This window comes from Lingula anatina, chromosome 8 (genome assembly GCF_051362555.1).
Source record: "Lingula anatina isolate TDL-2025a chromosome 8, LinAna3.0, whole genome shotgun sequence".
Lineage (NCBI taxonomy): Eukaryota > Metazoa > Brachiopoda > Lingulata > Lingulida > Lingulidae > Lingula > Lingula anatina.
The window spans coordinates 11011070-11023354 of NC_141774.1; the positions used below are offsets into that span (position 1 = coordinate 11011070).

The window sequence follows — 12285 nt, forward strand, 5'->3', positions numbered from 1 at the left end:
TCTTGTGATCACGGTCTGTGCCCTGGATACGCCGCGGCGTAATTACTGGCAGCGCCGAGAATTACTGTTACATTTATTACAGAACAACATCAGAACTGTAAAAGTAATACACCAAATGGATAGATTGAGAACCGTAAATGAACTTTAAATCAGCCAAATTTCGCAGGGGAAGACACCGCTAGCTAATTATTTAGAACAGTCATTAAACAGCGCCCTCTACTTAAAACATGTCGCCCGCACGTACCTACGTCTCTGTATGTGTACGTCTTGATATTAATATTCAATAGTAAGTCACTTGTGTCGATATTTTTACGTACGCGTTAAGTGTATAATTTGATTTCATACGTGTTCCTCAATTCACAATATATGGTTCTGTAATTAGACCAAGGACAATAGTTGCAACCATTAAGGGGTCTAGGATATTAAAAATACGTCTAAAACTCGATTTTTAGTTTTTTATACGTTAGAAATAATCAATTTTGTATCTAATACTCAATTAAGTTATATTTGTGAAACACGGACTAAAAATAAACATTTGGACGAGTTTTTCTACCTGTCCTGACTGGTACGGGTGGCAGGCTTTAGGCTCCGCCTCCGTTGTCAAGCACCGTTACTATGGTGAGGCGGGGCAGGAATGGTTGTCTAATTTCTTAAGCTGTTACGCGTGCCCTGGCAGCTCATAAGTCTTACGTCAGCTAAGCAGAACACAGTTATATAAACAGTCATGGGAAGAAAGAAAGTCGTGAGAAAACGGATGAGCGAGGAAAGCAAGAGAATTTTGAAAGAGAGTGTACGATATATTAAATTTTCTCCTATAGCGTCTAAATCACGTCTAGGTAAAGACTCGAGATCACACTTGAACTGCTGAGTATTCGTACAACGTCTGGGGTTGTCAGAAAAAAATCGTTAGGCAATCATTTTATGCACAATAAAGATTGTAATAGCAAGCAAGTTTTTTAGTAATATTGCCACCCAAAACATTATCAAATTCGCATATTACGGTCTTGGCACTCTGTGGCATCATGGCATATGCGTACCCACATTCGGCCATTTCTCGGAGTAAATCTTGCTTTGCTTTCTCAATTTTCGCGTCTTGGCGTGTAGAGCGGCGTCCACGCACTACGGGTGGCAAATTTCCTCTGCTGGCACACCAAGTGATCCTCTTTTTGTTTGTAAGCGCTTCCTTAGACACTTCCTAGACAGTGCACAGACTCCTACTGCGTCAGGCACAATTATGATTAATTACGTCAGTGAAACGAGAGAAGGTAGACCTACTCAGCTGTCAATCATTTCTCAGCGAAGAGCGGCTTTCGTGGTACGAATAAGTTTGCGTACAAAAGTAAGATTTTCTGGCATCTAGATAGAAACAAACAACCCAATTTTAACACGTAATGGTGTATAGACCTTCCCGATCAACAAGATGATAACAGGTAAGGTGGAGGTGCAATTATTTTGCTTAAATAGCCCAATTACCTGAGCAAAATGGTTTAGGAGCGATTTCTCAGCTTTGAAGATTGATAACATAGTCTAAACTTCAATACCCATATCTCATTCTGTAACTGTCAGATTGACATGAAATTTGATGTGTCTCTGTTTCAGTATAATATCTAGTCGACTGAGTCTTGGTTTTTGGATTGACCTTTTATTTTTGAAGTTATTAATACTGAAATTGGAAGGTCCATATATATTTCGTAAAATTCACGTTTTATCAAAATAAAATCAAAAGCAAAAATAAAAAGAGAAAATCCTGACAGAGATCACTGGAGTTTGTGCTAACTTTTAGATAGCTATTTCAATCGTATTAATAGGGCTTTTTGTTTAAGAGAAATTCTTGATTAAAAAAAGGACAATTTTAGCCTCAAAACGCTGATATTACGTCACTCGTGTTACACTGTGACTACAAACTTTGAAAAATTGTTTGGCTTGCCAGACCTTATCTTTAAGTTAATAGGAAATTTCATTAGCTGCATTAGTTTTGGAGTTTTTTGTTAATATCCAAGATCCCTTAAATCCAACTTTTCCAAACGCTGAGACTTTTATTGTAGCAACTATACATTTTATATGTAATCGTATTAAAAACAGGTGCGCGTATGAAATATACTGAGAAAAATCGATAAATGTTTACAAAATACTTCAAACAATGTTGGAACAATCATGTTTTCAAAGAAATTTTATAGTTAAGGTATACTATTAATGTAATATGAAGTGAACCCTTTAATTCGATGACTTAACTATGATTTCGCAGCTTGTTTTTCAATACTACAATATTTAAGCATCTTATCATTATTAAGTCTGCTGAACTTTTAAGTAATTTACACATTAAATAAATGTTTGATAACACTTGATGGAGCAAGATTAAAAATAATCAGATCTTGATAGACGGGTTTTTATTAGTATACGTAAAATGCACGTATCAATCATTATACAGACTTGACATTTAATATGGAATATTTTTTTCGAAATAATTTTTTATCAGTTTTTTCCTATTTTGCTGACTGATAAATGAAAATAAGGATTAAAATCGTGTTTAAATAACTTTAAATTATCTCTTTGATGCCATTGTGACATCAGTTCATTTATGGAATTTGCCAGAGAAGCAAACAAAAACACATTGCCTATTCTATGTCATACCACTCCCATTAAAAGATATATTTTGGATCTCCATATTTTCCAAATTATCGTCTGTAAAAGGGTAATACGCTCCACAAAAGACCCTCATGTCAGTTGCTAGTCACAGTAATGGTCGTTGTTACGCCTGGCCTCTTCGTGGCTGTTGCCAGCGCTCTCAAGCGGCAAGGCATATCTTGGGGGTAGGTTTTTAGAGTTCAATCTGGAATAGCATTTCAGGCATCGGTCTAAAATTGTCCAATCTGGTCCAGTTTTGTTGTAGGACATGTAGGCAGTTGATTGGTGAGTAATGGTCTACCGAAATATTGTCTATGTGGTTCAAATGTGGCGATTTTGATGACCAGGGTAGCTGCTCATTCCCTTGGTTCTGTAAGTTATCTGCTATTAAAAGTGCGCTGTGTGAACCTGCAACCTCATCGTGCAACCTAGAATTGTTCCTAAGGTGCCCCCTATCAAATGATAGTCAAGTGGTTCCGAGATTATTCCTTTATTTGATCTGGTTCAGGTTTTCGTCGATGACTACCATTGATGTTTTGGCACCAATGTGGAATCTACTCCAAATATTGACGCTGTCAATCACCCTTGTCACTTTAGACCCGGCATATGCTTCGTCGTAGGCCTCCTCTGGATATCTGTAAACTCTGTTTTGACTAATTGAGCGGTACAGGTGAAATCTGACCTCAATAAAGAAAGCCACGCAGTTTCAGTGTTCTACCCAGAATCGTTCATGGCCCCCAATTCATTAGAAAAACAGACGACGATGTTTTGCTGTATACAGTGGGTATCTCGGAGGTCATTTGATGTTCTTACCTGCTAAAACCAGTTTGGTGTTCGCTAAGGGCTTTGAAAAACGCATTTTAGTGGCAATTTACCCCTCGTTCTGAACGGACTAAGTGTTTTTTGTTTAGTTGCAGCAGCGTATCCCGAAAGACAGTGGGTCCTGTACCCTGTAGGTAAAATTTTAATACATTGGGGGTGACCTCTGTGTAGGTACATCAGTCTGGGCATTACTCTATAAAACTGTTTGGACCGTTCCGTTTGGCGCTATGATCTGTCTGGTTATGTCTGTCTTTTTCGCGCCATTCTGCCTTAGATTAACAAATTTGTAATGCACTACTTGACTCATCTTACGCACTGCAAAACTGACCGCTTGCATGCAAAATTTCAAATTCTTCTATGCAGTAGTCGCCGAAATATGGATAGTTTTTTGACAGAACCAAGCTTTGCCTAAGCCAAGCTTTGATCAGCCCAAAGGAACACTACCCAATTAAGTCACTGCAAATTACACAATGTAGCAGCGCAACAGGCATGAAAGTCAGTTAATTGGTAGTGACACACCTGACTACACACGTTTACATTCACAAATCTTATATGAGATCGGAGTTTTTTAAAAAAGAACGTATTTTTACCGAGGTATACCTTCGAAACTGAAATATTCCATATTAAGAGCTTGTCCACGAGAGAACCAGCCCAGGGTGGCAAGGTGGGGGTCAGCGGATTTCAACCAAATTTGTTGTATGGAGGCATATTAGGAAGTTATTCATGAGTTAGGAAGGAATCCCAAAAATATCCTTTCTTCAGAGAATTATAGCCTATTATAAGTCATGGCTTATGTAGCCTCTTTGAGACTCCATTTTACCTTGGAAAAATAATGATATATTTTGTGTAAATTAAACAAAAATGGAGAAAACTAAAAAATATTAGACCTTACAATCATTGAAAACAATCATTTGGCTTGCCACAGATATATGTAGAATTCAGATAAGACCCTGCTTGGGCGAGCCACACCCATTTATAACACCCCTCCCCCCAAAGTCCAATTTTGATACTACCATCTTTAATTGCATATATCTCCATCTTCACAGGGTTTACAGCTATAAAACTGCATGAATATTTTAGGCAGATATGGGTCATTCCAAATCAAGTTTCAAAAGTTACTGCTGTATTAAAACAGGTACTGAAAAATACCTCCAAAGTTGGCCATTTTTAAGGCAAAAAATCGTGGTGGATTCATTCAAGTCTATGTAGACGATAGGTTTGATTAATTTATTAAACCATTTTGCTCTACAATGATGTTACTAAATTAATAGGGCTGGTGAACATGGAAAGTGGGTGTGTACTAATGAATATCAGGTCAGTAGGTCAAGGTCACTGGGCTTCATATTTGTAAATTGCCATATATGGACTTCTTAATTTATATGGACAAAAAATTTAGAGGAAATAAATCATAGATTCTGTTACTTTGGATAGGCACTGGCAATTAACTTGAGAGTTTACAAGATGATTTTAATATATATATATATATTTTTTAATATCATCAATTTGGTGAATACAAATTAAAATCTTAGTTTAGTAGCGATTTCTTTTTGGTGCAATATTTATCATATAGAGATCAGGATATGCCATAGTATTTATGATAGCAAAGCCAGAACAAATCTTTTTTAATTATCAAGAGTTTTTTTTAATCATCCACACCACTTTTTGGTGACTATTTATGAGCATACAGTAACTAAAAAATTATTCAATTTAGTTTATTGTTGTCTCAGATGAATAATTACAAATAATAAAAAAAATCACAAAATTATAATATAGCAATACATGCAAAGCAGTGCAACATTAGTTGTGATCATTACAAACTATATCATAATGTAGCAAAACAAGATAATTTTCTATTCAAAAAGCAAAACTAACACAACCGCAAAATATATCCTGGTGTTATGAAACATCTTTTCAGTTTTGTATCAAACATTACAGCTCATAACATCAAAGTTTTTAATACATTCAAAAATAACTGCCGATTTTTTCTTCCTGAATAGTCTGTAACCCTCCTTACTGACATTTCAATCTCATCTTCATGCTCACAAATGCTAGGTTCTGCTGGCCTGTTTCTTGTGCCCTTCTAAACTCCTTCAGTAAAAACTCCTTTACTTTATTTGAATATAGTTTCAAAGGTTTAGATGACTTTAAAGCTCATCCATTGTGTAACTCAGTGAGATATTCAAGAGGGTGGAGTTCTCTCACAGCTGATGTGCTTTAAGTTTTTCTTTAGTCAGATTGTTGGCCCACTAGACTTTAATTTGATCAAAAGCTGTTTTTTTTTTTTTTTGGCACATTTCATAACTGTGGTCTAAAAAAGGACCTTACAAATACTCTTCAGTCTTAGTAGCAAAAGATTTCAGAGAAAACTTCTCTGGACAAGAAAAAATTTCCCTGTTTGTGATTTTGCTTGGTATAGTCCCAGTTGGCATATTTGCCTCAGAAAAACCCAAATTAACTTTAACATCAGTATCACTCATGTTAAAACTGCTCAAGGAAGGAAGACACCTTTTCTCATGTTGTAGGAATCAAGAAAGCTAAATTGTTGTAATTGGACACTCCAGTCCACGCAGGTTTGGAAGATGTCTGTCTAGCTGGATGTAGAAAATGGCCCCAACTGCAGAAACTAGGGCCTCATGCATCTCCTCAGCATTTGTTATATTGTGGCTTTCATTTACATACATGCCTTTCTACAACAGCCATCATTTCCACACTAGTTTCAGTTTCTGCAAGACTTTGGACTCTTTTGCTGACCATAAGATCACTGTGTGTCAAATAACACTTCTCAAATATGCCTGAAATATAAATATAGCTTACTATAGACACATGAAAACACTTATCTGAAAGTTAATTGATACATTGATGAAAAATAAATTATTATCCCATTTGTCCATGTTTTATAAGTAAGGCATGGTTTCGAATATTAATTATGATGAGCCTAGCAATTTTGCCAAGACCAGCCCTAGCTTCAATCTAATTCCAACTGTTACCCTTAAATTTATTTTACCCAAGTACCATTAAACCTACATAAATACCCACACAAATATAGCTTAAAATATAAAATTATCACAGGTCCTTAGGCTGCAATTTCATTATTTGAAAGGGGGCATTTTTCTTTTTTAAAAAATGGAGCGTTTACCATTAAAAAATTACACCTAGATCATTTTTCTGAGTGAACTTTTTTTCTGGATTTTAGCCTGTATTAAAATACAAACAAACCCGTTTCTTACCTGAACCAAGTGGCATCAGTATATTCAAATGGCTTTTTGTCTACACTGACATCTGCAAGTTAATCCCATGACATATTTCGTTATAGGCTCGTTTTCCCCTGTGTGGATGGTTTCCAGCACAAACCAAGCCCATATCTCAGTGCTGGTCACATGGTGTAACCCATTTATTCTCCCAAAGATACTTGAAAAAGTCCAATTGCTGTCATCGGATACAAAAGAATTCACACCTGACAAGAATCAGTGTGCTTTCGTAACTCACGCTGTTTTGCTTCACGTAAACGCGACGAAGATGACTGTTAATATCTCTGTTGCAATTTTTCAATACACTACATGTTTTTTTATATCTGTAGACAGAGTATAAACCACATGATATACGACTTCGTTGAGGAAGATTTGTAAACAGTCTGCGATTTCCGCCATGTTGGATAATGACGTTGTGTTGTTCTGACGTTAGTACATTAGTTTCACATGGTTTTAAAATGCGTTAGATGCTTGTTTTAACCAGAAAAAAATTAGAATAGGTAAAATGAAAATAAAAAGTTCAACTAACAGTGTTTTATACCATTCGTTGACTTGAAAGAGATGGCTGAAGTTCAGTGCACCGATATACGTGTTCGGATATATTTACGAAAAATGAAGAAATTAGGTCATGTTCTATCTGTTACAACGGACAAGTTGTAGAACAGCAGTAAGTTTTGATTTCATGTATGAATAGATTAATGAGTTATCTGTTAGTCCTGAACACGCTTTACCCCAAAGACCTGTGAAGATGAAGATATTGTCAAAAATAGAAGGGGGGTGTTCAAAGCATGTGGTTTGTAGGCCTGAGAAAAACGCTTGGTTTGTTACCATGGAAACAAAGAGAGTGGAAAAAGTGTATATCATTTTAATCCCCTATCTTTAGGTTATAATATATCACCAAACTAAGTCATTTGGTGACACCTGTATACACTTTAAGGCCAATCAATATAACCCTGTTTTTCAGAAGAATTTTTGGTTGATAAACCCCCCAAATTGTCACTGGCCATATCTCTGTAAGTAGGGATTTTTTTCAGGAAATATTGCAGCCTCAGATATTGTTCATATAAAGGTTCAAACACACCAAATATGATGTAAATCCGTTCACCCCCACCTTGCCGCATTTTCTACAATTGGTTTGGTTTTCTCGTGGACACACACTTAAATGTCAAGTCTGTATGATGGTATCTCGAACAATATTCAGATGAACAGTTTGATAATACAATAAGGACGTTGAAGCTGGCTGTCAGATTTTTTTCATATACTACTTGATAACGTGCTGGTACAATAAAACAACCGTATACAGGTACAATAAAACAACCGTATACTGTCAGGTTCACAAACTAACGATTTCTTTAATTGGAAGCTTTCCATGTTCATACATACACTGTATTTATATGCTAATCTAATGTTCATTTCGCTGCCATTTTTGACCAATCTCTGCAGACATAGACGAATGCGCTGCCGGCAGTTCTGGTTGCGCTCACCGTTGTTCAAACACCTTCGGTGGCTTTCAATGTAGCTGCAACGCTGGGTACACCTTGGACGACAACGGCAAGACTTGCAATGGTAACTGTGCAAACATTGTGTTACATAGTCTTCTCAAAGAACACGCTGTGAAAGCTGTATGTAATGTTAGTGTGCGGAAGGTTTTTAGGTCGGGGCAGGGGACCGGGGGTTCCGAAAGAAAACCGCGTCTTTTTGACTGGAAAGTGTCCGTACCAAAATTTGATCAAGTTGAGTCAATAATGGCATAAAAGGTACACGTTTTCTGAAAAGATCACCTTTTTACCTTGCTGGAGACAGACCTGAAAAATCTATACTTGGCAGACACTTATCAATGCATTGTGTGCAGGGAAACACAGCGTATACTGTAGAACCTTTTCCCTTAATGTGTAATTTATTTAATTTTTATAAATTTTAATATTTGTAAAATTTTATTCAAAACTTTTTCTGTTTCATCAAATTTAAATTTCGATTTGTAAATAAAAGTCAACTATTTTTTAATACTAGGTCACTTTATTGATTAGGTACTGAAAAAAGAATACTCGGCGCAAGGTCGAATAATGCATCGAACAAATGCATATTCACTGTAAAAAGGCAAGATCTTCACCATATTTTACCAGGTTATTCGATTCAGGGTAGGCTATAGGAGCAAGATGGCTATATTAATGTTTTTTTAAAGAGTTTGTGAATCATCTCCATACTGGGGAATTTGAATTTCAGATGTCAACGAATGCCAGGTAAACAATGGTGGATGTCAACACACGTGTGAGAACGAGGTTGGTTCATTCCATTGTGAATGTAACCCAGGATATACCCGGCATTCAGATGGAAAAACATGTGTAGGTAAGTAAAGGTCAGGTCTACTTAAATGTGTCATGTCTTGGTCGAAATATAAACTAGTAAAATCAGTTTTGTTCATTACAGTATCCTTGCTGCAGCGAGTGGCAAAGGTGTTAAACGTTTGCACATGTGCAATAGGGGCATTTCTAAAATTGCTTGAAAATAAAACAATATTACAAAATAAACTGTGCTTTCTTGTGTTGTCACGATCCTTATTTTATCAAGTCATGTTTTAAAGTCAAAACGGACATTTTTCTGAGATATTTCTCTTTCTAACTTAATCTGTCTTCGAATTGACTTGAAGCGCCACCACAATGTTTTCAGACACGGATGAATGTGCTCTCGGCATGGCCAATTGCCACGTGCTGGCCTCGTGTGTCAACACCCAAGGGTCTTTCTCCTGTGTCTGTGACCTTGGATATACTGGGGACGGAACCACGTGCACTGGTAGCGCCACTACATTATTTTCAGACACGGATGAATGTGCTCTCGGCTTGGCAAATTGCCACATGCTGGCCTCGTGTGTCAACACCCAGGGGTCATACTCTTGTGTCTGCGACCCTGGATATACTGGGGACGGAACCACGTGCACTGGTAAATATCCACTGTCACTGAACATACAAGCGGTTCGAAAGGCCTTTTCCAAAGCAAAAAGTCAGAACTTATTAATTTACGATTTATTATTATTATTTTTATTGTTATTATTAATATTTACCATTTTATTAATTTTCACTAAATTAACTAAACTAAAGTAATTAAAATTATTTATTATTTGCCTGTTTTTCTTTTTTTTGTATACACGTAACATCTGAGAAACGGCTACACTGAATTTACCCAAAAACGTTGAATGTTTTAAAACTCTTCCCCTTTTATTCTCCTTCTATAACTGAACAGAAAAAAAAGCGAAATTCTCATACCTAACCCTTACGTGTTTCGGGAAATGTGTTCGCCTTCTGTTTTAACCTGAGCAAAATTCTGTCATCCTTGCCCCTCCCACTACACACATCCACCCACCCTCAGCAAAATCGTACATTTGCGTATTTGCAAAATGCGGTTCCTTTCAGATCTCGACGAATGCGCTGCATTGAACAATGGAGGATGTGACCAGGTGTGTTTAAACGAGGGAGGATCCTACAGTTGTGACTGTAACGCCGGTTATCAACTTATGGGTGACGGTGTCACTTGCCAAGGTAAGCCCAAATAGTTTTAACTCATATGTTTAAACTCATATTCATCATTAAAACACATATGCAGGTGTTTAATACTTTAATAAAATATATTGTATTCCGTAAAATGTAGAACAATCATTTATAATTTTGCACGAAAGGACAGACTATTGGTAAAAGGATATACTGGTAGGTACATGAATATATATTAAAAAATAAACACATTCACTCAAAATAAAAAGTGTACCAATAACGGGAAAATGCACATTAGATTATGCGATACTAAATAAAATACATTTGTATTTTAGTTTTTTCATAAACAAACATATTTGTCTTTATTTAGTCATCTTCTTATCAAAGCAGGCTATTTGATTGGATCATTTTTACATTTTTTTATTTCAAATTAATTTTCTTTTTGCTAAACAGAAATTGATGGATGCCAGTCGAGCTTGTGTTCTCACTTTTGCACGAACACAAACGGATCTTTCACCTGCACTTGTCAGGCCGGCTATTTGCTGAATGCAGATGGGGTCACATGTGATGGTAAGAGAACGATAGATGGCGTGACGCATAATTGTCTGTGATTGATAAATGGCGTTATGTGTTATGGTGGGGGGGGGGGGGGGGGAGATGACACACTGAGTCACACTGAGTGGTATATGGATACTTGACGGTATGACACCACAATTTATTTAGCTTCTTCACACCTGCAGTTCCAAAGGTTATGAATGCAGAATTCTGAAATATTTACAGAATTGACATTTAAAATGGATTTTTTTCCAAATCATAATTCATCATTTTTTTCCTATTTTGCTGACTGATAAATGAAAATAAAAATTAAAATCGTGTTTTAATGTGTTTTAATAACTTTTAATAATATCTTTGATGTCCTTGTGACATAAGTTCATTAATTGAATTCGCCAGTGAAGCAAACAAAAATACATTGCCTATTCTAAGTCATATTACAACCTTTGACAGCGAAAGTTTAGATCTCCATATTTTATTCGCCTTTTTGTCGCCTTTAAAAGAGTTACACTCCCCACAAGGGCCTCGCATGTCAGTGTCTAGTCACAGCAATGGTTGCTGTTACGCCGGACCTCATCTTGCTGCTACCAGAGATTTCAAGCGGCAAGATATTCCCTGGGATAGGTTTTTAGAGTTTAATCTGAAATTAAATTACAGGCAATGGTCAAAACTTGTCCAATTTGGTTCAGTTTGTTGTAGGCCATTAATTCGGCGAGATATATGTCCTACCCACATATTGTTTAGTGGTTCAAAAATGATAACCAAAGTAGCTGCTCATTCCCTTGGTTCTGTAAGTTATCTGCTATTAAAAGTGCTCTGTGTTAACCGACAATCTCATTTTACAACCTAAAATTGTTCCTTAGGTGCCCCCCCCCCCCCCCCCCGGTATCAAATTATAGTCAAGTGGTTCCCAGATTAATCCTTTTTTTAATCTGGTTCGGGTTTTCATCGGTGACCTCTATCGGTGCACCAATGTGGCATCCACTCCAAATACTGACGCTGTCAATGACCCTAGTCACTGTAGAAACGGCAAATGCGTCGTTGCAGGCCTCTTTAGGATGTTTGTAAACTCTGTTTTGACCAGATGAGCGGTACAGGTGAAATCTGACCTCAACATGACAATAAAGAAAGCCATGCGATTTCAGTGTTTTACCCAGAAACGGTCATGGTCCCCAATTCATTAGAGAAACGGACGACGCTGTTTTGCTGTTTACTGTGGCGTCCTAAGAGGTCGTTTGGTATCCTGACCTGCTGAAACCAGTTTAGTCTTGAAAAACGTGTTTTTGACTGGTTGGTTTTTGTTTAGTTATTGAAAAATATCCGCAAGGACAGTGAGTCTTGTACCCTGGTGGGAAGATTAGGATAATGCATGCAAAGTTTAAAATTTTTCGATGCAGTCGTCGCCGATATATGGAACCATGCTTCGCCAAAGCCCAGCTTTGACCAGCCCAAAGGAGTACTACCCAATTAAATCACTGCATACAGGAGCGGATTTAGGCCGTCTTCTGGGTCTTCCGGAAGACGGTCAGATTTTCAAGTTAACATTGACAGGTATC

The 12285-nt window shown here is 36.9% G+C and overlaps 1 protein-coding gene and 1 long non-coding RNA gene across 2 annotated transcripts in view; one reads left to right on the forward strand and one right to left on the reverse strand.

The window, feature by feature from the left end:
• Positions 1–12285, forward strand: part of LOC106164534 (uncharacterized) — a 42185-nt gene that overhangs the window by 2223 nt on the left and 27677 nt on the right. Inside the window, exons 6-10 of the mRNA XM_086994173.1 lie at positions 8139–8261; positions 8919–9041; positions 9363–9485; positions 10103–10228; positions 10631–10747. Of these exons, the coding sequence (XP_086850299.1) occupies positions 8139–8261; positions 8919–9041; positions 9363–9485; positions 10103–10228; positions 10631–10747 (612 nt within the window). The remainder of the gene's footprint in view (positions 1–8138; positions 8262–8918; positions 9042–9362; positions 9486–10102; positions 10229–10630; positions 10748–12285) is intronic.
• Positions 5146–7852, reverse strand: LOC147760338 (uncharacterized). The gene is made up of 2 exons (XR_015330926.1): positions 6675–7852; positions 5146–6239 (listed from the first exon to the last, which is right to left on the reverse strand). It is a non-coding gene; the product is annotated as an uncharacterized LOC147760338 (long non-coding RNA).